Source organism: Ciona robusta, chromosome 12 (assembly GCF_009617815.1).
Source record: "Ciona robusta chromosome 12, ASM961781v2".
In the NCBI taxonomy this organism is placed as follows: Eukaryota; Metazoa; Chordata; class Ascidiacea; order Phlebobranchia; family Cionidae; genus Ciona; species Ciona robusta.
In genome coordinates, this window is record NC_143246.1 from 4164984 (window position 1) to 4192896 (window position 27913).

General features: G+C 36.2%; 3 protein-coding genes and 1 long non-coding RNA gene across 5 annotated transcripts; 2 read left to right on the forward strand and 2 right to left on the reverse strand.

Annotated features, from left to right (window-relative positions):
* The first annotated feature begins 492 nt into the window (after positions 1-492).
* LOC149726955 (GTPase Era, mitochondrial-like) lies at positions 493-1886 on the forward strand. Its single transcript, XM_089889392.1, has one exon. It carries the CDS (start codon positions 630-632, stop codon positions 1869-1871), a length of 1242 nt encoding a protein of 413 aa, XP_089745518.1. The 5' UTR covers positions 493-629; the 3' UTR covers positions 1872-1886.
* A 497-nt stretch (positions 1887-2383) lies between these two features.
* LOC149726956 (uncharacterized) lies at positions 2384-7632 on the reverse strand. Of its 2 annotated transcripts, none has more exons than XM_089889391.1 (7): positions 7518-7632; positions 6544-6766; positions 5988-6205; positions 5516-5645; positions 4706-4930; positions 4077-4298; positions 2384-3552 (listed from the first exon to the last, which is right to left on the reverse strand). In XM_089889391.1, the coding sequence occupies exons 2-7, from the start codon at positions 6712-6714 to the stop codon at positions 2677-2679; spliced, it is 1842 nt and encodes a 613-aa protein (XP_089745517.1). In that variant the 5' UTR covers positions 6715-6766; positions 7518-7632; the 3' UTR covers positions 2384-2676. The 2 variants fall into 2 exon arrangements, with proteins under 2 accessions (XP_089745517.1, XP_089745516.1); XM_089889390.1 differs by lacking the exon at positions 7518-7632 and adding an exon at positions 6865-7301.
* A 1501-nt stretch (positions 7633-9133) lies between these two features.
* Positions 9134-12582, forward strand: LOC149726957 (uncharacterized). The gene is made up of 3 exons (XR_016386151.1): positions 9134-9241; positions 10214-10250; positions 12413-12582. It is a non-coding gene; the product is annotated as an uncharacterized LOC149726957 (long non-coding RNA).
* LOC149726958 (myeloperoxidase-like) lies at positions 10925-27869 on the reverse strand. Its single transcript, XM_089889400.1, has 24 exons — positions 27720-27869; positions 26902-27049; positions 26209-26296; positions 25628-25796; positions 24852-25002; positions 23906-24002; positions 23170-23326; positions 22726-22780; positions 21817-21923; positions 21051-21206; positions 20299-20445; positions 19796-19897; positions 19196-19354; positions 18308-18435; positions 17648-17761; positions 17249-17412; positions 16384-16517; positions 15432-15600; positions 14673-14845; positions 13726-13941; positions 12840-13070; positions 12387-12511; positions 11495-11621; positions 10925-11132 (listed from the first exon to the last, which is right to left on the reverse strand). The coding sequence occupies exons 1-24, from the start codon at positions 27793-27795 to the stop codon at positions 11128-11130; spliced, it is 3198 nt and encodes a 1065-aa protein (XP_089745526.1). The 5' UTR covers positions 27796-27869; the 3' UTR covers positions 10925-11127.
* Between the last annotated feature and the right edge of the window lie 44 nt (positions 27870-27913).

Consider the following 27913-nt stretch of genomic DNA (forward strand, 5'->3'; position numbering starts at 1 on the left):
ATAATTAAAGTTGGCTGCAGAAAAACCTCATGACACCATACGCTGTAGTTTATTGCAATTTACTAAAATAAACATTTAAAAGTGTTTGCCAAATGCTATTTTCTTTGCCACTTTTTTATTACTTCTTAGATCTGAGTTCAAATTCATGTCGGATAGAGGCAGAGGAAGTTTTGCGGCTTTGACTAAAACCAATGTATATATAACTAGTTATATAAAACAAAAGTTTTAGTTTTTACTAAGGATAACGACGGCTGGCTTTAAACCCTTAAAAATTAAAATACAGGATGCTTCCAAATTGTAATAAAATTTTAAAACTTTTGATGAATTTTTAAACTTCACAAAAACTGCCTTGCACATTAAACTCATTAAAATGTGTTTCGCGCTTTTACAAATTTTTGTGTCCCCCAAACGAAATTAATTTGTAAAGCATAAATATCGTATAAAGTTTATTGTTTTGTTTTTCTTGGGAACATGTGCGTTAATTTATTTGTTAGAGAGAAAACTAATTCATTTTATTAAGTTATTTACAGAAACGTTGGCCCGTTTGGTATGACTAGTTTTACCACTTTATAGCCTAAGAATAAGGTAACTGTTCAAATATAGAGGCTCTATTGCATTATTAGGGTAAAATGCAAGCCATAAGACAATTTCAGTCTTTGCTAGTTGGCTTTACTAAAAACGATTTTGTGAAGCACATTCTACAGTGCCAACCAGCGTATTCTACACTGCCGGATTTCTTGTTGAACTCTTTGCCCCAGTTGGAAAAAGTTGACATTTCTGAAGATGGGACCAAACTTAAAATGGAAACACAGAATCAAAAAAAATTAATAAACACTAGAAGGTTAAGGGTTGGGGTAATTGGAATGCCTAATGTTGGAAAGTCGACTTTAGTTAACGCCATGATAAACAAACAAGTAATGGCAACATCCACAAGGATAGACACAACTGTTAAAAACTCGTTGGGAATTCTCACAGATGGTGAAGTTCAAATTGAATTTGAAGACTCGCCTGGTATATTTAACAAGTCAAAATCGAAGCGGTTTCATGGAAAAATTAAAGGTAAAGACTTTCCGAGCTCCTGTTTTGCTGAGTCTGATCTTTGCATGGTAGTGGTGGATTTGTCAATGAAAAGAACGACCAATGGGTTTCTTGACCCCGAGGTTTTGGTAGAATTGATAAAACATCGACACATTCCTTCTATTCTTGTTATAAATAAAATCGATAAAGTGAAAAATCGGTCAAAGATTTATCCATTGATTCCTCAGCTTACAGGCGGGTTTGTCAACGGTGTAGACTGCCGGCCACAGTCTAATAAAGTCCCAGCAAAACCTATCGAACTGCCTCCTGTGAAAGCAGAAGTAATTCAAGCAATAGACAGAGTAGAAGAGTTAGCAAGTACCAAAGATTTCCAATTTCTGTACCGGAATGAAGAAAAAATGTTACGGCAAATGCGCAGCTGCAGAGGGTGGCCATATTTTAAAGATGTTTTCGTAATTTCCGCTCTCCGAGGCTGGGAAACTGATCGGTTAAGAAATTATCTCCGTCGTGAGGCAAAGACTGGCAATTGGAATTATCCTTGTGATTCTGTCACTACTGAAAGTAGTTATGACATCATAAAAGACATTGTACGCTCAGCATTGCTGGATAACTTGCCTTATGAGATACCGTATCATACAGAAGTCGTAATATCAGAATGGCGTAAAAAAGATAATGGTTTACTTGATCTACAGTTTGATTTGGTGTGTCAGAAATACGCCCATGCACGTCTTATGAATCAAAACATGACAACGATTTTATATTCGGCTAAAACCAGAATTGAAACTCTTTTAAATTGTGAAACTAAACTAGTACTAGTGCCTTATCTCAAATAAATGCTTGTGTCTTTACATTTTGGCATAGTTATTGTTGATAAGTTAAGATGTGGTCCTGCACTTACCGTTAGTAACTTCCCATTGCATATCTGATGCTTGCTATATGGCTGATTTGTTTAGCATGGGGAACTTTTACTCATGAAAGGAATAGTTCTACCTTATTAAATTTCACTTATAAACCAACCCAGGTTATCTAACTGTAAAAAAATCCGTAAATACTATGCTTTTAGAGTGGGACAATTCTTGTGTGTATAGAAATACAGTCAGGATCTAGTGCTACAAAATACGTAACAAACAAAAATCAAGTCCCATTGCACAATATAAGAGACTCACCTATATTTCGCCAAAAAGACATTGTCAGTTTCCTATACAAACAAAACGTATTTTCGTAGCACCAGATCCAGCATATTTACAAAAAAATGATGTAAATTTTGCCTAATTGATTTCATCAGTCTCTTATTCAAAAAGAACGTATTTTCGTAGCACCAGATCCGGATCATTCACAAAAATAATCAAGTCTCATGATATGTTTAATTTAAAAGTCCACCATTGACTTCATGTACAATTAAACACCCTAATATAAATGGAACAAATCATTTTACAATAAAATCGACCTGTCCGAAAACAGTATTGTACTTATTCATTCTAAAAATGCGATGATAAAAATGGTTTCTATTTAAGAAACTGGTCAATAATAATACAGATAATTGGTTAGTTATGTAGCATCGTGCTAATTTCATATACACTAATCATTTATTATGTACATGTGTATGTCTAATATGCACCATAGTTTTTTGTTGTACAATTAAGCGTAAGAAATAGACATCTGGTGTGTATGTTGTTGTTGCTGGTTTTTATCTTGGTTTGTCTGTTGTTGTTGCTGTTCTGTGTTTTCTCGTGAGCCGCTCACTCCAGCAGATTCTTGACTAATTTGTTGTTGGTTTATTGTTTGTAGAAAAACCTGGGTGTTGTCCGTGGGGTGGGGGTAGCTCGCTGACACAACATGGGTGGATGGGGGCCCCCGTTCTGGGTCAGCGCTCACTGTAACAGTCGCGGCCGATGAAATGATTTGTCTGATAGAAGTTGCCGGTGGTTCAACTAAAATCTGTTGCTGGAACTCAATTGCAGGTACATGTTGGACTAATGTGTTATCACTATCAGTGGTCATTGCCGTTGTAGTGGTCGATTGCGCCTCTTTTTTCAAGCGTTTTGATGAAGTAGATCCCCCAGACATATGTACCCGCATGTGTTTATCCAAATGCCACCTTGTAACGAAGTATTTTCCGCACTGCTTGCACATATCTGCCTCCCCTGTATGTATCTTCTCATGCTGATCAAGATACCACTTTGTTGCGAAATGTTTCTCGCAATATTTACAACCATGCGGGCGATCTGTGTGTTGTCCAGCCTGCGTGGGTTCTTGTTGTTGATGATGTTGTTGTTGTTGTTGTTGTTGTTGAGCAGGTTGTAGCTGCTGCCTTAAATGTTGTTGCTGTTGTTGTTGTTGAATTCTTGGTTGTTGCTGTAAATTTAGGTGTTGAATGTTGATTTGATGTTGATGGTTTTGGTTGTTGCCCTGTAGCTTCTCTGGTTGAAGATGGTTTTGTTGTTGTTGTGGTTGTTGATGTTGAACCATTGGTTGGGTTTGATGAAGTTGCTGCAGAGGCGGTTGTACAAATGCCTGGTGAAAAAAAGATAAAAACTACATTTTCCAATTCAAGTCATAAAAAACATTGTAAAGTCATAACAAAAAAAAAAGTCTTTCAAATTTATAACTATTTAATTTTTTTCAAATGTACTGTTATTTATTAGGGTTATTTTGCTTTTTGCTATTGTACATTGTTGGGTAATGGACCAACTATTGTATTCTATGCGGGTGAGGTCCTATAGCGTAGCACAAAATGGGCGAACTTAAGTCTAAATCCCTGGTTTCTTTACAAGTGATGCTATATAGTGTCCTACCACATAAAGAAATAGATTAAATTCATAGGTGCCAAACTGTTTAAAATGCAGGGGAGGCAGAGTTAGAAACACACATTCCTGTGAAACAAATCTAGCTTATTGGTTCTAGTGTTTACTAATAAATATAGTGCAGAAAAATTCAGGGTAGGCCTGCCCACCCTGCCACCCCAGGTTTGGCGCCTATGATAGAATATTCCATATACAATAATAAAGTTGTCCGGTTTTTCTTATGTAAGCACTTACCACTTGTGGTAAAGAGGCCATGACAGGCGTTACAAGTCCTAATGGTGTGGTTGAGGAACATATAGGAAGCTGCATGTGTTGCCCTGTTACAGTTGCCACAGTTTGTCCATTCTGTAAGCCAGTGTTGGTGATTCCTATCGGATCGCATCTTGTTGATAACTGCTTGTTACAATATTTGCATACATGATAAGGGGTGGTTGGCGGCTCGATAAGTACCATGGTCTGTAAGATCAAATGAAAGGTTGAATAAAGCAATATATGTAATAAGTGTATGATAGCAATAATAAACTGCATTCATTCAACTTATTTATCTTCGTGTAGTAGGGCAACGACAGTCTTCTAAAACGGGTATATGTAACTTTGTTGGTGATTATTTTTTGTTTTATGTATGGCTAACAATTTGAACAACCCATTAGTGACACTGGGTTGGAGCAATTGTTGTTAAGTGTCTTGCTCAAGGACACATATGCCCACAATGCTAGCAGCGATGAGCCTCGAACCTTTACCTCTTAACACAAAACCAGTTACAGTTTGCGATTTCATCCAAAAAAAATCTGTATTATTAACAAAACAATAATATATATATATATATATATATATATAATTTTATACATATCACAAATAAATACCTGTTGTGGTATTATTTGTTGTCTTTGTTGTTGTTGTTGTTGATTTTGTAAGCTTGTTTGTTGATGGGTTTGGATGTTGCTTTGAGGTTGTTGTTGTTGTTGTTGAATCTGTTGTGTTTGTTGCGAGAGTTGTTGTTGTAATAGTTGTTGTTGATTACTTGGATGTTGTTGTGTTGTAGGGAGAGTAAGAGCCATGGGTTGTGCAGTAATGGGGTTGGTGGTTACCTGGGGAATATTAAAAAATAAAGTTATAAATAATCACCTACAAAGTAACATACATGGTAACTCGTAGGCTGGCATGAGGTGTATGAAACAGAACACTTGTGTTATAATTACTGTCATTCTAGTCACGCGAGGGTAAAGTAAGTTACATTCACATTTAAACTCGGTTTAATTATAACTTGTCTTAGATTAAGATATAAAACTTAATGGCCAATAGTCATTATTTCTTATATGTTTTTTAACATTATAACAAGCTGATGACGTAATGGGCTTAACTGGGTTATGCCTTGCCATAGGAACGTAACCACTTTAGAATCAGCTATAATATTATGTACCAGTCATGCTTTTAACTAAATATTTTTCCCACACCTTCTACCCTTACATTATCTATAACATGTTTTAACGACTGTTGTTTTGCTGTTGATTCCTTTCTCTATTAGTTTTAAATATTATGATCTTCGCAATCGATGTCCAAGATAGGAGTGTTAAAATATGTTACGTTTAACTCACAATGTGTTTTGTACACTAAAAGTTTAAACCAGACGTTCCAAATTTAACTACACAAAAGAATATGCTATGAAATTTTACCTGTATTGGTTTTTGAGCAGAGGCAGGGGGATCCTGGGTTGAAGGGTTTTCATTTACCCTGGTGCAGATTTTCTCATGTCGTATCGCATTGTACTTTGAGCTGAAGTAGTTTCCACAGAAACGACAATATCTATTAATCAAATGTAGGTAAAAAGCTACGTTTACAAATACTTTCACTAAAAACACACCGAAAATGCGTGAAGTAATATTAATAAATGAGAAATATATAAACTCAAGGCATTGTTTCTGCTGATATTAATTTTCTGAAGAGTTAAGCTAAAAGACATATTAAAAGGCAGAAAAATAAACCCAAGGCACTGTCAGTGCTTTGTTTCAAATTCAACCATGATGTGCTTTGCTTAATACCATTATTTAGAAAATGAGTTATATACCTACTTGTTCTCATCTTTCTGGTTTATTATATTTATACAACATTATTTAAAATATAAGTTTTACAACTACTTGTTCTTACCTTTCTGGTTTGCCAACAGGAGCAGCAGCAGCCACAGTAACTGCCATTCCATTTGCTACTGAATGAGGGACAACCACGGGGTCATTGGGGCTGTGGAAAAGTCGCTCGTGTCTGATCACATTCCACTTGGTGCTAAACTCTTTGGCACAGTATTTACAGATATGCACGCGTCGTCCGTGTTCATGGCGGTCACGCTGGACGTGGTTGGCAGGGTTGTTCTGTGAAATGAACGTTTTTGTAATAATAAAAAAAGTTGTTCTTATCTATGTGTTTGTGGTTAAAAAAATGTTTTATTTATCTCTGTTTTTGAGGTTAAAAAATTTTTTTACTTATGTATGTTTTTTGTGATTAAATTTTTTTTTATCTATGTTTTTTGTAGTTGAAAAAATGTTTTACTTGTTTAAGAAATTTACTAATAAGCTTGTTATAACGACTTTCGTTTCCCCTTTACTTTATGTCCTTTTACAATGTTTATACTACTATGACTTTCGTTCCGCAACCAAAGGGACGTAGTCTAGTAAATTCTTTCGTTATTTATTTTCTGGAAATGTGTTACCTTGCATTTCTTCTGATGCTTGGTAAGGCTCTCTTGGCTGGTGAAGCCAGTTTTGTGGCAAAAGTAGCATTGAAATGTGGTTTTCCCTTCAAGTTGTTGTTGTTGTGTTTGTTGCGGCTGCTGTTGTTGTTGTTGTTGAGGCACTTGAGGTTGGGGTTGTTCTTGTTGCATTTGGGCAGCTGTGTTGGACTTGCAGATTTTCTCATGACGAACAACATTGTACCTAAACGAGAAGCACAAACATTAAACATGCTTTCAACAAGTCTGTTTTCCACACAGTAGGGGGATTTTTTGTATTTTTATTAATGTTTCTCTTCTTACCTTGAGCTTAAGGTTTTCTGGCAGTGTCTGCATGTATAGGGCTTTACAATCTGTGGAGTTCGTGCTGGGGCAAGATTAACAACTTGCCCAGTTTGCATTATTTGTGGGATGCGTCTCTGGCCTTGCTGTTGGTTGGGCTGGGTAATAATACCAAGCTGTGAGACAGGTACTGTACCGGACTGACTCAGGACATGTGAAGCCACTGAGGGATTGATACTGACCGTGTACACACCAGAGTGGTTAGGGCCCGCTAGCATGTTCATTTGTATTTGCAGATTTTGTGTACTATGGTTTGTCAAAGTGTAATATATCTACAGTAGACTGCAATGCATGAACATATGTTAAAGTTTCCTGTCTAGTTCTGTTTCATCAACGCATTACGCATTGAATGAGGCATCCCGTGTTTTGGTATATACATTAACAATGATATACAGTCACGGATTGCTACACACTATTTTACGTGCAGTGTATTTTTACTGTATAACGTCTTCTGCCTTTGTTTCTGTTTTGGGGATTACTATCTAAAATCCTCCGGTGCTCCAAAAGCACGTGGAGTAGATTGAACGTAAACAGATAATTTTAACGAAGGTGGGCAACAAAATAGCAGAACCGGCGTCCCTTTCTTGCCTGTTTACTGTTTCCTTATTTCTCACCTCGTTCCTGCATCGACGGAGGCGCCTCTCTGAGAGCATTTTTCTTTTCAGAACGACACCCCGCGCGCCACCGGAGAACTCTGAGCAGTCGAGACATGATAAGAAAGGAGAAACGCGCTGCGCCGCGACAGCAGCAAGAGAATGGCGGTATTTCGCATGAAGGCAAACTCTTGCGCTGTCACGCGCTCTAAACTGAGCGAGTACACACAACAAACCAACACATTAGACAATCATATATGTTTACACATTCCAACTGTGAACTTCTTTAAGTATACCGCTGCGGTAATTTCTTGTTTAATTCGCAGTAAAAGGCGTTTCTAGTTTCTTCTCACCAACCGCACGTTTCTCGCGAGCAAGATGGCGCCGACCTTCTCCGCGCTCGCCAGAGAAGGCTAGTTTCGCCTCACAAGATACTTTTATTTCGCTGCCTTCAGCCGTCTTTACCCTTCGTTTTTACGCTGTACTTGACACGTAGTTAGTTACTTTATTCTTTACGTTGCTTGTGGTGCATTAATTAATTAAAAACTACGTTTCTCCGCAGGATAAAAGAAATAAAAAGCTGACGCAGAGAGGCGAAAATTGGCGAGTGACGCGATTCGCTGCGCGGAGAAAATAAAGAGAGAAAAGCAGGTCACGTGGTTCTCTGGTACCCGGCCGCTCGTTTAATTTCGGGGAGCAGATTGCGGAGGAGTAAGATTTGTTGTGTGGATCTCACGCTCATGAAAGATGATTTGAAGTAAGGTTTTTATAATAAAAATGAGTTTGTATCGGTTTGTGTGGGTGTTGCGCAATGATCGGCAGCAGCTGTTGTCCAATTAAAGGCAATTATCTTACTAGGCGTTTAAATTGACGATATTATTAAAAATAGACAAAATTTAAACTTTTGACTAGTGCGTTTGGTGATAGATTATTAATAGCCTGTTAGATGTATTTTTATACCAAACAAGTTGGTGAAATATAACTCGTTCTGTTGGTTCATTCAAAAACGAGTTTGTTTCTTGTTGTGGGTAAAAGTTCACCTTCCTACAACACAAAGGCATTGTTGCATCATATACATACAAAACATGCTTTTTTTTATGAATGAAAATTTAAATTTGAATACAAAAATTAACTTTTTATATTCACAAATCAATATGTTCGGTTTAAAACAGGAAATCATTCACAGAAATCTTTTTACATGCGGCAGTCCTGCTTCTTCCAGCCAGTAAAACATCATATTTCGTGAAAAGGAGCAAAAAGCGAGGAGAAATTTAGGATGTGAGAAGCGGGACTAGCGTTTTTTGCGAAACTTTGCTTGCAGCTACGAAGGGGCGCCTGTAGAAGTTACCTCTTGTTTTGAAACGTGTTTTGGTGCGATTCTGAATTGGTAAATCAAATTTACAGATGGACTGTTTTAAACAGGGCAGGAGTAGGTCTATAGTAACGTTATGTTTAGTGTTTTAAACAGAATATTTAAAGTCTAGGTTTACGAACATGTAACTGTTTATTGTTGAGTGCATTTTGATATTTATTATTTACCAAAGTTAAAAGCCAACGATTAAAATTTAGATTATAGCAATATTTATGCACAGAAGTAGCAAATGTATTTTGCTTCCAACTCTTTTCCGTTTTATTACAGATTTAAGCTATTAGCTAAACTTATTGGGACTTTGTTTTTGGTCTTATGATACGCAGAATCTCTAATATGCATCCAACAACGTCTTCTTAAATTGGAGCTTTAAAACGTAAGTAGGGTTGGTTTTTAAGGTATAAACACAGTAACAAGTAACGGTAACCTAGTTTTCCGGTGCTATATTAAAAATACTGATACAGTAGTGTGGGGGAAGATGGGACACATTTTAGCTCTATTTTATCGTACCATTTAGTAGTAAACGAAGAACATTCAAAGAATTATAAAACTATATCCTCACGACTCCCAAAGAACACCGTTAGTTGTTTTAAACACAATCAGGATACTTAGATATTATGTGCTAAAGATGTCCCATCTTTCCCCACCCTACTGTATATATAAATGTTATATACACGTAAATCGACACTCACTCAGCATAGAAGGGTGGGGTATAAGATGGGACATGTTTTTATTCGTTTTTCTCATTCCATTCGGTAGTAGGAAGGGTATATTTACATAATTAAATAACCGATTTTTCACGATTCGCATTGTTAATTGCTCAAAACACGATAGAGAAGTATGGGGTTCGGGTGCTTACGGTATCCCATCTTACCCCACAGTAATATATAATGTCTACGTCTCTATATGTATATACGCGGTAATGATTATATGGGATTTTGAAAGTTGCTATTTATAGTATGTTTGAATATATAAGCGCCCTTAACAAAATTATATAACCATATACTCACGATTTCATTTTAAAAAGTGTTTTTCTTTAATATTTTGTGCTAACCGTGTTTTTCCTACCACACAGTACTACAGTAGGGTGGGGGAAAATGGGACACCTTTTAACTCCATTTTCTCGTCTCATTTAGTAGTAAACAAAGAACATTCAAAATATCATAAAACTATATCCTCACGACTCCCATAGACTGTTGTTAATTATTAAAAACACGATCAGGATATTTGTATATTATGTGCTAAAGGTGTGCCATCTTCCCCCACTCTACTATATATATGTTTTTGTCCTATTATACAGATACACAAGTAATCAAACCACTATCATATCCTTCTCGTTTCTGTATAGGTGTCCACATGTCGCTGTCATCTTATCCAGTAATTCGGTAAGCAAGCTTTCCTTTTGCTATTATACCTTACTTGGTTACGCGCTGTGGTAAATTGCTAAACGTGCCCATTCCTCTAACCCAGATATTGCGTGTTCCAGGGTCGGTGAGGCTGCTGTATTTTTGATTATTTTAGGCCCTTACTTAATCCAATATTGAAAAGAAAATAAAAAAGGCAAGGAAAGAGTGTTTGGTCTTAATTTGTGTCTTGTGTCGTATTGCTCCCAGTACACCCTAGGCATAATAAAACGATGGTACTGAGCTGGGTGTAAGACCAGGTTGAAAGATAGCCGGCCAACAGCTCGGCAAACCGTAATAGAACACTAGCAGAATCTTACAGATTAGTTTAGGAAAAAAAAATATAAAAAAGACCAAAGATAAAGACAAAGACAATATATATGTAGAAAAGGAACAATGGTAAATGTCATTAGACCCCAGGTTTAAAGGCTAACGACGATATGTCCTTGTCAAGTAAAAACCCCAACACCTGTAGCACCTGTAGTAGTTTTTACCCGACACTTTTATAGTTTTTTCTCGCAGCGTGTTTTTACGGCTGTCGTTTTGTTGTTCATCCCCTTCTCTTCGCTGTTCTAACTAATCTTAGATAAATGCACGGTATTTTATGGTAAAGTAATCAAATAATGAGTGGTTAAATCCCTAAAAGCGATGTCAAATTTTATTTCAACTTGTTTTTATGTATTTTTGCTCTGTTTTGTCACACCGTTGATCCAACACACATAACAGCAGATGTACTTTTACCGTATATATCTATGTACCACATGTATTTAGAAGGGGCGTTTATAAATAGGAACTCACATGACACAACATAACGTTTTATGTTTTAAAATGTACACAATGCACTCTGTGTTCTTCTTTTTTACCCTGAAAAACAAATTCAAACTTAATATTTCGAATAGGGTGGAAAAAAATAACAACTTTTCATTTTTTTCTTGTCCATTTGGCAGTAAACAAAAACATATTCAAAGAATTATAAAACCATATATACTCACGCCTCCCAGAGACCGTTGTTAATTGTTCAAAACACGATATTAGGAAATTATGTTCTGAAGGGTATACAGTAAACAACAAATATTAACTTTCAACCATATACCCGTACCCCCACGATTCCAAAAAAAAGCGTTGTTAAGTGTTAAAAACACGATTATAAAATATGGGTTTTTATAAGCTAAAGGTATATCCCAACTTGCATCACAATATTATAACAATATTTGTCATATAACTACCTCGGTTGCATAAATATCGAACTCTATAATCTTTGCATTGTAGCCCCGGCTGGTGTTTCCCCCGACACAATAGTCCATCTTGTGGACTCAACATCTCAAATACGTCACCGCTTTCCCGCGCTGGTATCTGTGACGTCATATTACAAAATGATTGTTCATAATACGTCATCGTTTTTCTGGCCAATTGATTCTTTGTTCCAGCTTAAGTTTTAGAATAACGTAGTTTTCTGTTTTAATTTAACATCTATAACCCACTGTGAGTTGCTTCTTGCTTTTGATACAGTTTAACAGTAACGCTTTTTAACCAATTCTCTTTTTATTTTCTTCTAAAGGTATTATAACGACTGTCTTATTGCTGTTATTCCCAATCTCTTCATTATGCTAGTTAAATATGACTATAGTAGGGTGGGGGAAGATGGGACACCTTTAGCACATAATATCTAAATATCCTGAAGGTGTTTTAAACAAGGTGTTTTAAACAATTACTAACGGTCTATGGGAGTCGTGGTCGTATAGTTTTATAATTTTTTGAATGTTTTTTGTTTACTACTAAACGGGGCGAGAAATTAGAGTTAAAAGGTGCCCCATCTTCCCCCACCCTACTGTATTAATTTCAATCGAAAGAAAAAATAAACATTTTGTTATGATTGCTGTTATAGTTGGGTGGGGTAAGATGGGACACTTTTTCATTCTATTTTCTCGTCCTATTTGGTAGTAAACAAAGAAAATTCAAAGAGTTATAAAAACATATTTTAACGACTCCCATAAACGTTGTTACTTGTTTAAAACACGATCAAGATATATGGATATTAAATTCTAAAGGTGTCCCGTCTCTCCCACAGTACTATACGTCGAACCCGCTATCACATAATCCAAATTTAAACGTACTTACCCCATCCAATGTTTGTGCTTGTACAGCTACTGGTTTAGAACAAGCACTACTGCCTGGCAATCCTTCATCGTCGACGAAATCGGGCGATTGTGGCGACGTTTGGTCCGACCAACTTGTCCAATAAGCTAAAACGGCGAAACTTTACTATGACGTCATTTTTTTTTACTATGACGTCACATTTTTTTACTGTGACGGTAAATTTTTGTACTATTACGGTACAACTATTTACTGTGACGTTTCACTTTTGAATTATGACGTAAAACTTTGACTGTGATGCTACAATATAAACAATAACGTTGCATTCATTATGTTTTACGTCAACGTCACAATTTTGTACAATGACGTCGTAATTTTTTACAATGACGTCACGATGTTTTACAATAACGTCACATTTTTTTATGATGACGTCACGGTATTTTTACTATTACGTCAGTTCATTGTTACGTCACTAACCTTCGGCGGAGTCGACAAACGGAAAGTCAGTGCCCTTGATCTGCCCCGGTGGGCATTTAAACCGAATTTGCATGTAGCCGTTTACGGTTCGCATATCTGTGCCCATGACGTCATTGCATACGTCATCAGGCCTGTATACACGCAGGCTTCGGAGGACAGATGTTCCAGGGTTAAGTGGAAGGCTTGTGGTGTCGTAATGTGTGATGGGAAACCACATTGTCCAAACGTAATCTATACAACATTCGTTTAAATGTGTAAAAAAAATAGTAAAAAGAATTTCAGATTAATATATAGTAGGGCGGGGGAAGATAGGGCACCTTTAGCACATAATATTTAAATATTCTAACCGTTTTTTAAACAATTAACAACGGTCTGTGAGGGTCGTGAGGATACGGTTTTATGATTTTTAAATGTTTTTTTGTTTACCACCAAATGGGACAAGAAAATGTAATGAAAAGGTGTCCCATCTCTACCCACCTTACTATATTACACGTATAGTCGGGTGTGGTAATATGGAATAGGTTTAGTATTTTTGCCACGTCCTAATTGATACTAAACAAAGAATATTTACAGAATTAAACAACTGCATCCTTTTCACTTATAAAAAAACGTTGGTAATTGTTTAAAGAATATTTACAGAATTAAACAACTGCATCCTTTTCACTTATAAAAAAACGTTGGTAATTGTTTAAAGAATATTTACTGAATTAAACAACTGCATCCTTAACGACTTTAAAAAACGTTGTTAATTGTTTAAAACCGGTTCAGGGAATATCGACTATTATGTGGCAACTGTATCCCATCTTACCCCACAGTACTATATAAATTGCAACACTCCAGACTAAAAACAAATAAATAAATTCCATCGTCCGCAAATAAAACAGACCTGCTGTATTGATGTTTTCCACGTGACTTGGAAAATCTCCTACAGATGTTTCATCCCATGCGCTTAATTCCAGCGACTTTATGGAACTACATGGTATGCGTTGGTTGCCCGCCAACCTATGCAGTTTCATGGCTGCCGGTTGAATCGTTGTGAAGTTATCAGCTACGTCACATATGACGCTTGATAACGTCACAGACTTGATAGCTTCCAATTGGCCTAAAAAAAAACAAATATTAAAAAAATAGGACGTATGTAGTATTTTTTTCCTCTTTTTAAATTTGCTAGCAAACAAAAACTATTGACAAAATTATATAGCCCTAGCCCGCGATTTTTAAAATCGTTGTTGATTGTTTATAACACAATAAGAATAGATAGGAAGTTATGTTATAACGGTATCCCATATTACCACACAGTACTATATACCGAAAGGTGTACTCGATAGCAATTTCGATAAACCCAGTGGTTGAGAATGGGTTGTCCGCAAAAGCAATTTTAGTATTCGCTTATTTGTGTGTATTTCGCCACCAAACAAAAAAAACGTACCGATCTCCAAAATTTACCCACAAAGTTACATACTTTGTAAGCATAAGGTGTATATGAAAAAGAATAGCCGTGTTACAATGACTGTCTTTGTCCCACCACGCGAGAAAAAAGTTACAATTATAAATTTTATTCATTAATTCACGCATGAATGCTTTGCACGTTTCAACAATTTAATAACCGACAAGCGGAATTATAAGTTATATAGTAGGATAAGGGAAGACGGGACACTTTTAGCACATAATATCGAAATATCGTGTTTTAAGGAATTAACAAAGGTCTACGGGAGTCGTGAGAATATGGTTTTACAATTCTTCGTATGCCCTTTGTTTACTACCAAGTGGGACAGAAAATAAATTAAAAAACTACCCCATCTTCCCCCACCCTACTATACTGCATTTTCTTACTTGGTGTAAGGGTAGAAAACCTCCCTCCATTTTCGAACCAGTGCGCATCCCCTTTGCGCAGGTCACGGAACTGGTGGCCCAGCAAACACGCGAAAGTTGGCCCGGCTATTCCGCCTGCTGTCGAATTCTCGGAGATTCCTCCAACAAATAGATCTATGTCGTCCACGACACCACTGTGTGACGTCACAAATTATACGTCATAACTAATACGTCACAAGCTATAATATTTCGGACATAGAATGTTTTAACGCACCTTTTTTGGGGCCCGTATAGGCCACGGATAAGTTGTGTTGATTTCATTCATAGTGTGTTTTATTAATAATGATTCGGGCTTGTTATAGTTATAAATGTGTGTTAACGGCTTCCCACCCTACCCTATAGTACAGGGGTTCTTAAACTTTTTGTATGCTTTACCGTTTTAACAAAGATGCCTCAGATTACCCCCAATATGTAACATGGGGCTTATTTATTAAAAAGCGAGAACAACTGTCTACATCAGTTATATTTAATGCAACGGATGCGCTAGCTTTTTAGCAACGAGTTGTTCAATACGTCTGGTAAAGTAATACAATTGGCACAATTTTTCGGTCTCATTAACTGATGTGGATTTTGATTGGTAGCTCATTTACCCTCTTAATACAAGGAATTTACTCTCAGGGGTAAATTTAACCCAGTTTAAAAATAATTTCATAGTACTTAACTCCTGGTTGAAGACAAATAAATCGATTCCAATAAATACGCCATATCTTACACGCTTACTTATATAAAGTTTTCAGCCTTTCTTGCATAGAAGATGGTATGTCAATCAACTCGTCAAAAGTTGTTGCTGCTTTCAAACCGCAGAACTTTCTGTGTTCGTTGTAAGACGGCACGCCATGGTCTCTCCCTCTCTGTATATTAATCGCGGGAAGGTCCTTGCCGTATTTACCTAAAAATGAAAAATTGCATTACCTTTTCTGGTGTAGTAGGGTGGGGAAAGATGGGACACCTTTAGCACATAATATCCAGATATCCTGATCGTGTTTTAAACAATTAACAACGATCTATGAGAGTCATGAGGACATAGTTTTATATTTCTTTGAATGTTCTTTGTTTACCACTAAATGGGACAAGAAAATAGAGTTAAAAAGTGTCCCATCTTCCCCCATCCTACTGTATGTCGTTTAAGATAACCTAATCTTTTATTTTTCTCTTCGAAAACGGCAATGAAGATGATGTTATTTAAATAATAAAGAGAAAGAAATCAACGTCAAAACGGCAGGCGTTAAAACTCGCAATAGATATGGGAAAATCGGCCTCTTTATCTTAAACGACTTAAAAGTACACCAAAATGAACGTTTTCTGGTGAAAATTGCCGCTTTTCACAACACTGAAATAGTTTGGCAATTCAAACAAAAACAGACCAATGTTGTTTGAATTAAACGATTAATTCAATTTCCGTACTTACAGAGACCTGCTCAAATGCAACATATACATGCCGCCGCCAACCTGGTTTAAATGCTATTTGTTTTCAAAAGGGTTTTGAACTTAATTCTTATAAAGAAACCTACAGTTGGGGTAATATGGGACACGTTTTCCTTGTTGTTTTCTTATTCCATTTTGGTGATCAAAACTCGTTTCAATTGTTAATTTTTCAAAACATGCTAGCGGTACCCCATTTTACTCTATAGTACTAGTAAAAACACTGCCCATATTCTACTTTAAACTTTACCTTCTTCTGCAAACAACCTGTCAATCAAACCCTCAGCGAAATCTGTGTCGAACTTCATAGCATGATCAGTCAGCATACCCCTAATAACCGAACCAGCTCCAAACTTTTCAAACAAAGGAATCGCGTTGAAAAATCTGTTACGAGTAGAAATTACTACATGATACCTCTGGCAACTATTTATTTAACCTTTTCAAAAAAAAAAAAAAATTTTTTTAAAGTAAACTAAAAAATAAAAATGTGCTTTGAAATTTTTGGTAATACACCCCTTGGGTGAGGTCCTACAGCGTGGCTCGCAATTGGACCTGAAATTTAAACAGAATTCGGTTCATTACCGAGCATGTAACCACGTATTAACGTAAGACAGTTATCATAGTGGAGTAAAGTTGGAGACAGCTGGCCATTTTTACACCCCATTTGATGATAAACAACTTAAGTGTTTCAGATTTGTATGACAGGATTTTCACTACTGTATAAACCGCACCATAGCCGATTGCTGTTATTAACTATTTAAAAGGATGTTAAAATATTGGCAATATGTGCTTGAGTGACCGATCTACCCCCACTCTACTATATCTCCACTATAGTAGGGTGAGGGAAGACGAGACAACCTTTCACTCTATTTTTTCGTTCCATTTAGGACTAACCAAAGAACATTTAAAGAATTATAAAACCGTATCCTCACGACCCCCATAGACCGTTGGTAATTGTTTGAAACACGATAAGAATGTTTAGATTTTATGTGTTAAAAGTGTCCCATTTTCCCCTACTCTACTATTATTAATAAAAACCAGTGTTGAAATGTGAGAGAATATGTAATAAAGTGTTCTTGTTCCCATATATTGTACCAGAAAACGAATGTGCTTACTGTGTATGTAGGTCGATTACTGGGTCGTTTTGGTTTATCGAGTAATCGGGGTTCGGCCGAGTAAGAACATGGTTGACCAGTGTATGACCGAGTCTTAATGCTGCTGTCATCACAGATATATCCGCTGTTGCGTCATAAAGGGGATCGTATCCGTAATAATAGCCCTGTTGAATGATAAATGAATGAATAAATGAATGACATTTTTCTTATGTTTTATGCTGGTAAGTAATGAATGAAATATTTTATCCTGTTTTTGTTATAACACATTTACGAATAAAACAAAAGTCAAAACTTCTTTTTAATCTAGAAAAAAGGTAAAGTTACTTTTACTGTGACGTAATAATCAAAAGACCACTGTGACGTAATTATCAAACAACCACTGTGACGTAATAATCGAACCTTATCCGTGAGTTTGAGATCAAATCTTCTCATGACGTCATCACCTAACATGATTGGGAGAAATTCGTTGAATGTAATTTGCTGATGCATAGCGCCAACTATCGACCGAGCTGTCTGTAAGCGGTTTTGTTACAATATCTTAGAGAACTATATAATACTGTGGGGTAAGATGGGACGCATTCAGCAGATAATATCTAAATATCCTGATTGTGTTTTAAACAATTACCAACGGTCTATGTGAGTGGTGAGGATACGGTTTTATAATTCTTTAAACGTTCCATGTTTACTACCAAATGAGAGAAGAAAATATATTAAAAAGGTGTCCCATCTCCCCCCATCCTATATTATATTACTGTGGGGAAAGATGAAAAATCGTAAGCACTAAAATTCGATTTTCTAATCATGTTTTAACAATTAACAACGGCCTTTAGAGTCGTGAGGTTACGTTTTTATATTTCTGTTTGCGATTTTTTAAGAACCAAGCACTTCTGCGCGTAAAAATGGCCTTCTACCAAGCTTTGTATCGCTTACAAGAACCAAATAAACACACGCCGACCATGCATTTGTATATGCGATTCACGCTCCGTGGACTCCGTAATGGCGGACACAAGCGCCGTTTCCCGGCGTGACGTTGACCCAACCAACTACATTATGTACTACCTCGAATATCTTGGTTCCGTCCCAGTGAGAATTTATGTTGGCCAGTTGATCTGCTATCTTGTTATGCATTCTTAACCATGTTGTATGATCTGCCATTAAAGGGGTTTGTTCGTTTGCTCTGATGTCCCCTGTGTTAAATATATTTTCAATTTGTGTGAAGCTTAGACTATACTTAGACTGTAGTGTACGCCAATATCTAAATGAAGCCACCACCGTTTATACCAGTGGTTCTTAGACTTTTATCTATGTTTTACCCTTTTATCAAAGATGCTTATCAGACTTCCCCCAATATGTAATAAGGGGCTTATTTATTAAAATAAGAAAACAACTAATTACATCAGTTATATTTAATGCATCGGATGCACTTTGGGAACGAGTTGTTCAATGTTTGGTAAAGTACTACAATTGGCACGATTTTTCTGCCCCGTCAACTGATGTGGATTTTGATTGGCAGCTTATTTACCCTCTATTTTTTTTCGTCCGGCAAAAATACGTTGTCATCGGATAAAACAGACGATTTGATCATTTAAAAGGGTTTAGCCGTGTATACCAGCTAGCTGTATTTTTAAAACGCCGATTATTTACGTGCTGCACCAACATTAAGAATACGACCATTAAAAAAGTACCAACTAAGTCTCATACAAGCATTTACAATATGCTAGTAACTGCTGTACGTTATATATACCTCCGCACCGTATGTTTTACTAACGGATACTGTATCCAGATGCTAAAAACTGCAAAGACGTTGGCCGTTGAACAGACATTTTTGGCTTTCATAGCGACGGAAAATACATTTATTACACAGAAGGAATTTCCAATGTTCCATTTTTCCTTTTCCACAAATAGGCATTCCATTTTCTCACAAAAAGAACTTCCACTTTTACTTACCGGCTGCCAAACATGGTTTATCCGCTGGCTTATGGATCGCAGCATCGCATTCAAACTGACTGCTGATTTGAGAATGCATTTGTGTTAAAAGAGGAAGTCCAGAATGGAATGGACACGACGCATTGTAGGTTCCAACTAATAGTTTCCCGTCGTTCTGACCTGCGTCAAAATATAAAAATCCGGCAATTTATTCCTTTGATGAAAGTAGGATGGGGGGCGATGGGACATCTTTTTATTCTACTTTCTCGTCCCATTTAGTAGTAAACAAAAACATTTAATGAATTATAAAACCGTATCCTCACGAATTCAATATATACCGTTATTAATTGTTTAAGACACGATTAGGGTATTTGAAAATTTTCTTTAAATACTACCAAATGGGACGAAAAAAGAGAATGAAAACATGTCAAATCTTACCCCACCCTTCTAACATTTCGTCAATCTTGCTTTTAAATCCGCTATGTTTAAACAGTAGAATTAACGATAGTCGTTATAACACGCATGTTCACACACCTCGTGCCAGCTTACGAGTTGCCAAATATGTTACTTTGTGGGTGGGTGATTTTTAATAGATGTTCTTATATAGTATCCCATACTAACCTGAAACAAGGCTTGACTTGAATTGGTCATTACTTCCGTATATGTTACTTGCATCAATATATGCAGTAATAGTATTCTCCTGTTGCCTGGTATTGTTCTTACCTTGATAAGTTATGTTATGCAGGTAAATCATAGGATTTTTTCAAAGATATAAAAAAAAATATTAAAAAGTTTTACTGAGTGAAAAATATTAAGTCATTTTCCAGAGTTTTTTTTGAGTTTTTCTTTAAAGTTGGTTTTAATAACTATTTTCGTTATGTTGTCTGGTGTATAACTACTTGACAAAGGCTGAATTGGCATCGGTATATAACAGTATAGTAGACTGGGGAGAATGGGACACCATTTTATTTTTCCGACACATTTGTTAGTGAACAAAGAACATTGAAAGAATTATAAAACTGTACTCTTAACAACTCCCACAGACGGGTATTTGGATATTATTGCTAAAGCTGTCCCGTCTTACCCCACCCTACTATATATTCCACAACGCAAATATAACTCACAATTAGTATCCAGAACGCCTTTAGCTCGTACAAATGGTATGCAATCTTTTTCCGGTTTCATAATGTCGTTATCGGGAATCTTGATATTAAAGCATAATGGGTTCGAATCCCCGCACGGGCAGTCAAGTCGCAGTTTTCCGCTGGCATCTAAAACAGTGGCTCCATTTTACTAAACATTCTATTTATCTCTTCGAATTCAGTAACGAAGATAAGAATAACTTAAACAGTGAAAAAAAGGGAATAAACTGAAAAAATGACAGTCGTTATAAAGACGCTACGGTTAAAAACTATCGGAGCTAAAGTTTTAAATAATGTCGTATCTGCTTAAACCGCAATGCAGTACAAACAAATTGTATCGATATGAATCCAATTAAAACAAATTAAGAAGTTAACGGTTTGTCTAAAGCTTTAAGTTAATGGGTTGTCTAAATTCTTAGCCATACATAAAAAAAAAACAAATATTAAAAAAAAGATCCCCCAAAATGATCACCCACAAAGTTACATACGCCGTAATAACTCGTAAGCTGGTACGAGGTGTACGGAACAGATCACCCCTGGTATAAGGACTAACGTTGCGTTGCCACGCGAGGGTAAATAAATTACATTTATTCAAGAAATTGAAAAAAGCATGATGACAAACTTAAAATAATAGCTAATATATCAGCTATCACAGATTGGGTGTCTATTTAACAGATAGTTTTAAAAGTTGCCTAAAAATTAATTCTGCGTAAAACGTTAGCATTTAATTTTACCTTTATCTTCTCCTAGTTTTGAAAGGTCGTGTGCGAGTAATTGTCCCCATAGCGGAAACTGGTGACTGGCCACGCTTGATTGCTCGTTTATGTCGTTTCGAATCGCCTGGGTGACCGCACGGGCAGAAGGGAGTCGCGCGCCACCTCGCGGCGAACCTGGAAAAAAATAGACGTTAAGTGTGTTATTTCAGAACTATAGTACAGTTGGGTAAGATGGGATACCGTTAACAGCTAAATCTCCTTCTTTCTGTGTTTTTTTTAACAATTAACAGCGGCCTTCAAGAGCCGCAGTGCAATGATTGCATAATTCTGTAAATATTGTATACAACCGCACAGAACATGGGAAAAAAAGAAATGTCTCATCTTACCCCACCCTGCTATAATTCAAAATAAAAACAAACTTTAGATAATCGTATACTTCTGTTAGTTTCGTACATATGGTAATCTTGGTAAAAAAGTATCTTAAAAAGATCTCGTTGCAAAAACAATTAGTCATTATATAGTATAGGGTGGAGCAAGATGGGACACCTTTTCATTTTATTTCCTTGTCCTATTTAGTAATAAACAAAGTACTTTAAAACAATTATAAAACCGTATCCTCACGACTCCAACAGACCGTTGTTAACAGTTTAAAACAAAATCAGAATATGTGGATATTATGTGCTAAAGGGGTTCCACCCCTCCACCCTACTATTATACTGATTATATTTATTGGTGGGGTGATTTGCAGAAACCACTACTATTTACTCCCTACGGTATGACTCACCTACGCCGTCCTCGTAAGAAGCTGGCAACATCCGTTTATAAGCTCGCCTGCTTCGCCCTCGATCGCTGTTTAATCGATTGTTGCACGAACCGTCCATTGTCCGGTAACTAGTGGTCGCATTATGAAATCATAATGTTACAGCATTAAGAGAAAAGTATATAAGTAGTACTATGGGAGAGAAGGGACACCTTTAGCACACTTTAAACAATTAACAACGGTATATGAAAGTCGTGAAGGTATGGTTTTATAATTCTTCGAATGTTCTTTGTTTACTACCAAATGAGACGAGAAAATAGAATAAAAAGGTGTCACTTCTTTCCCCACCCTACTATTCGTAAACATGCTGTAGCATGTTTAAAATACTATGTGAAAACATAATGTTTAGCTTTGGTAAAGTTGATACCGTTCTACCGAACGGAAACAACGAAACAATGTTCTTTAACTAAATAAAGTAAAAAGTGCAACGTGTTTTAACGACTGTCGTTTTGTTGTTGATTCAATTCGTTTTGTTTTTTATTAAAAAATGTTATGTTATGATGTAAAGCTGTTATACAAAAAGAAAAGTCCTGGCCTTTGTTTTTAAATCTTTTGCAGCAAAAGTATAATATAGTAGGGTGGGGTAAAATGGGACGTTTTTATGTTATTTTTCGCTCCCTTTGGTAGTAAACAAAAAACGTTCAAAGAATTATAAAACCGGAAAATGCAAACACTGTACTTTTCTCATGCATCAAAGCTATTTTGAGTTTAATGAATCAATGTAACTTACTTTATCCTCGCGTGGCGGAAAACGACAGATGTTCATATTTTAAGCGGGATTTTTTGTATTTTTTTTTATGTGGAACTGGTAATTTGGACAACCCATTAGTGACCACTAAGTTAACAATAAAGTAATCAATAAAAAAATCTTACATGTTTTGACCGCACACGGTCAAGTTAGCTAAACACGGTGACGGCATCGAATCAACTGAAATTGAAAATAAATAATAAATACAATTTTTATGTAACGTTGTAATGTGCTTACTATGAAAGCAAAATTTCATCACTTTTGAATGCAACATCTACGATTTTTAATTGACTCTCTTTTCCACACATTTTCTCAGTAGCGTGTTTTAACCTTACTTTGGTTCTAACAACTGTTGTTTTGCTATTGCTGATTCTCCCATTTACGTACGTATTTCTTATTTACTACCACATATGGGATGAGAAAATTAATTAAAAACGAAACTCATCTTACCCCACCCCACTATGTGTAGTAGGGTGGGAGAAATGGGACACATAACCCTACGTCCTAGGGTATTACAGACTATAGACCATGCCTAATGAAACAGCGTAAAACAATTCACTTGTACTGACCTGCTGGTACGTGTGTTTTCTGGCACAGTGACGGTCTATGACGGTCGCATCTCAACAGTGAAACTTTCCCAGCTTGGTCCGGAGCAATTGCAGCGCAATCCGCAAGTTCTGTATTTCCAGCAGAATACCAGTTTACTAAGCTACTACTAACCGTGCCCTGCAATGATAAATGATGGGGTTTCGTTAACAGTAACATTGTGGGCGTGTTTGTATTTGTGTAAGACACCTAACGGCAATGACTCCAACCCAGTGGTCAACAATGGGTTGTCTGAATTATTAAACTCCTGGTCATGTTTTGAACAATAAATAACGCTATCATAGAGTCATGGGGATATAGGGTTATATAATTTTAAAATATACATTGTCTACTACCAAATGCAATATAATTGTAAATATACATTGTTTACTACCAAATGCGACTAGAAACGGAATAAAAACGTGGACCGTCTTACCCCAACCTATAATAATATAGTAGGACGGGGGAAGATGGGAAATATTTTATTCTATTTTCCCGTCCCATTTCGTAGTAAGCAAAAAAACATTTAAAACAATAGAAAACCGTATCTTCACGACTCCCATAAACGTATTGTTAATTGTTTTAAACACGATCAGAGTATTTGAATATTGGTGCTAAAAGTGTCCCATCTCACCCCACAATACTCTGTATATAGCTTTTAAACATAAACTCCATGCGCATTTAAAATCTAGTTAACGTTATAAAGTTATGCCATCTTACCCCTGTAACAAGGTCCAATGTTCCCTCTGATCTTTTATCGTTCATACCAACCCAGGCCTTCTTGTTTGTCCCGCCGGGGTACAGAGTGGTCACAAAACTGCAATGCAGTAAGTAATTAAACAATTATACCCCGCATCCACAGTTTTACGTGTATGTTCTGAGCAAAACGCTTAACGGCAATTGCTCCAACCCAGTGGTTTCTAACGAATTGTCGAAATTGCCAGCCATATAGAAAAAAAACACCCCAAAGTTACGTATAGTGTGTGAGGGTGGGGAGAAAGATTGGACAGTTTTTTAATCAGTTTTCTCGTCCCATTGTAGTAAACAAAGAACATTTGAAAAAAACATACAACCGTATTCTCACGGCTCCCGTAGACCGTTGTTAATTGTTTAAAACACGATCAGGATATTTGGATATTATGTGCTAAAAGTGTCCCTTCCCCCACCCTACTATACGTGGTGACTTGTAGGCTTGCACAAAGTGTATAAAACAAAACACCCGTGTTATATACCAAATGTAGCCCGCCACGCGAGGGTTACGTAAGTTAATATATATATATTCTGTGTATTCATAGTTTTGATTTAAAATAACCGTTTTCAGTCTTTTCGTACTTTCGAATCAATAGCATACTTGAATTTAAGTTGACTGTCAGAAATGAAATCACTGTAGTAAGATTTATCTCATGATCGAGAATAATAGGGTGGGGGGACATGGGACACCTTTTTATTCCATCTTATCGTCCCATTTGGTGGTAAACAAAAAAACATTCAAAGAATTTTAAAACCGTATCCTCACGACTTCCATAGACCCTTCCATAGATTGTTTAGAACACGGTCAGGATATTTGGATATTATGTGATAAAGGTGTCCCATCTTTCCCCACCCTAGTGTCCCATCTTTCCACGCCCTACTATATACCAAACTAAACATCAAACCATCGACCAACCTTGCAAGACCAGCATCGGTGATTGGGTTCGTTGCAAGTTCCCCTCCCCACTCCCGACACTTCGTTTGTCCCAGCTCATACGTCATTGCTGACGTCAGCAGGGCATATTCAATACCAGCTCTCTGAACAGTGCGGTATTTTGGTGGATTTCCTGTATTTTGCGTGTATGTGAAAACAAACTATTTTTAACCGTTTTTTTTTTTGTAATTTTAAGTTACTCGTAACCTCACGTAAAAGTTCACCGTTGAACTGACAGTTAATTTCACGGATATTTCTATCTGTGTAATTAAATACGCAGTTAATCACTTTTAAACCAACGTTTCTGCCTCTAAACCACCACCTTGCCGGTATAAGCACATTAACAACATATATTCTACCAAATCGCAGATTACACAGTTAATAAAAGATAACATACTAACTTGAAATACCATACCATTATGCTTGATTCTCATATTTTGCCGTTTACAAGTAAAAATCTTACATAAAATAGTATAGTTTTACAAAAAATAGTCTAACATGAAACTAAACAGATCGATACTTCAAAACAACTTTCTAAAATTCTCACTGAGAGTACTGTGCGGGAAGATGGAACACCTTTAACACATAATATTCAAGTACCTTGATGGTGTTTTAAAAAATTGACAACGGTCTATAGCAGTCGTGGGGATACGGTTTTATAATTCTTTGAATGTTCTTTGTTTACTACCTAATTTAACGAGAAAATAGAGTGAAAAGTTGTCCCATCTTTCCCCACCCTACTATATGTTATTTTTTACCGATTGAGACTTCGCACATTCCAAAAAATGAATTTCGGCAATCTACGTCATCAAGATGTCTTGGTGAATGTTTACATGGTTTGTTGACTATGACGACACAATCTTGATTGTTTCTATTGTCTGGTTGCGCAATATGCCAGGCGTCCAGCCATGCGAAATGCGACGGCATCTGCAATACGATATTCAATAAAAAAAATTAAAAAAATTAAAAATCTGAAAAAAAAAACAAAAAAGAAAGAAAGGAAATAAGAAAAAAAAACTGAACACATTGCATTTTAGTTGCGACTTTGTAATCACTACTTCGTTAAACGTGCTTTAAGCGAGCATACTTTTGCTCAAACATACTTATTAGTGCAACACCTAACTATACAGATAATACTTTTGGGTAAGATGGGATAATGAAGAAACGATATCTCATACAAATTTCAACGCCATTTGAAAGACGCGGTGCGATACGGGTATACAAAATACCGTAAATGTTTATTTGCTACCGAATGGGCAGAAAAGAATACAAGAACATGTTCCATATTGCCCCACCCTACTAGATAACTATTGGTCGTGCTTCATAAATAAAAACTTACCCCATCATTCCATACAAAGTGTCCTTCCCTTGTAATATCATCAAGTCCAACCCATACCGGCATTTCCTTGAAATAAGATGCTAGCTTCCTGAAAAAAAAAAAAACAAAGATAAAAGTTCTCTCTGTCAAAATTTTCAAAAATTTAAAATTTTCGTAGTTTTTTATTCTAAAAGAAAATGAATCGGAGGTACGTATTTAGTAGGGTGGGGGAAGTCGGGAAACCTTTAGCACAAATAATATTCAAATATCATGATCTTGTTTTAAACAATTACTTACGGTTTAATGGAGTCGTGAGGATATGGTTTTATAATTCTTTGAATTTTCTTTATTTACTACCAAATGTGACGAGAAAATAAAATAAAAATGTATCCCACCTTTTTATATGTTTTGTTTATAACAAAAAAGTGGAGAAAAATTCACCTATTAGAAACCGCCGTTCTATATATTTCCAAATTCCAACCTATCTATAATACCTAAGTGCTATATAGTAGGGTGGGGGAAGATGGCACACCTTTAGCACATAATATCCAAATATCCTGATCGTGTTTTTAATAATTAACAACGGTCTATGAGAGTCATGAGGACATAGTTTCATATTTCTTTAAATGTTCTTTGTTTACTACTAAATGGGACGAGAAAATAGAGGTATTACAACTTTACATAGAACACAATATTTTCTAATGCTAACATTACTTGAAGTATATTTGATCTCTGATCCCGTTCATGGCGAGTTTACCGTTCCAGCCTTCGCATTCTGCCTGCGCTCTCTTGTACGTTAATCTGGTCCCAGTGAGCGAATATTGGAAGCCATTACCGGGTTGATACCATCCCCGTTTCGTTGCTAATCGAGAAAAAAATATTTATTTTTTGGAAATTTAAAAACTTTGTTTTAAAAAGACAATATTACGACAACTTTTGCTGTATACTATTTGTTAAACAAAACTTTTAGTTGTTGAGTTGCTAAACGAGGAAATATTTTTTTTATTGGAAAAAAAAAATCTTGATTTAAAAAGACAGTTTTGCTACGACTTTTGCGGTATACTGGGCTAATGCTGGCCTGAATCCCAAATCCAAAGCCGTGCCACGCTGTGGGCCATCATATACATATAATACAACACGATAACATACGTTTATTATAAGTTTTAAACGTTTGATGAACCCCCTCTTAGAGTATAAGAAGGATTGGTTAAGACAATATATTTTAAATTTCTGAGCTTCTACCCCCGCAGCGCTGCGCAAGGCCAGATTGGGCTCATTTATACCCAAAGTATTAACTTATAGTAGGGTGGGGGAAGATGGGACATACTTTCATTCTATTTTTTTGTCCCATTTGGTAATAAACAAAGAACACATATTTATAAAACCGTATATCCTCATGACTCTCATAGACCGTTGTTAATTGTTTAAACACGATCAGGATATTTGAATATTATGTGCTAAAGGTGTCCCATCTTACCCCACTCTACTATATATTCACACATAAAAAAGTTAATTAAAATATTTCCACTCACCCGAACCGTTTATAGCCATCAGACTAAACATGAACAACGTTGTTATAATTTTCCACCATTCTAATCTTGCTGTCATTTTACAAAACTAACAAAACAGATCGAAATCCTACTTTACCTATTCCACCTACAAGGGAAATTTCAATCAGGTCAATTAAATCACTTACTGCAAACTTTTAATAGGCAAATGTCCGGCG

Excerpts from the sequence above, each read along its gene's own strand:
- LOC149726955 (XM_089889392.1), top strand. The coding sequence starts at position 630 with ATGCAAGCCATAAGACAATTTCAGTCTTTGCTAGTTGGCTTTACTAAA.
- LOC149726958 (XM_089889400.1), bottom strand. The coding sequence starts at position 27,795 with ATGACAGCAAGATTAGAATGGTGGAAAATTATAACAACGTTGTTCATG. Across the intron at positions 26,297-26,901 it reads AGAGATCAAATATACTTCAA|GAAGCTAGCATCTTATTTCA; the intron begins GTAATGTTAGCA and ends TTTTTTTTTCAG. Across the intron at positions 25,003-25,627 it reads AATGTGCGAAGTCTCAATCG|GAAATCCACCAAAATACCGC; the intron begins GTAAAAAATAAC and ends CGCAAAATACAG.
- LOC149726956 (XM_089889390.1), bottom strand. The coding sequence starts at position 7,127 with ATGAACATGCTAGCGGGCCCTAACCACTCTGGTGTGTACACGGTCAGT. Across the intron at positions 4,931-5,515 it reads CTGCTCAAAAACCAATACAG|GTAACCACCAACCCCATTAC; the intron begins GTAAAATTTCAT and ends AATATTCCCCAG. Across the intron at positions 3,553-4,076 it reads TGGCCTCTTTACCACAAGTG|GCATTTGTACAACCGCCTCT; the intron begins GTAAGTGCTTAC and ends TTTTTTCACCAG.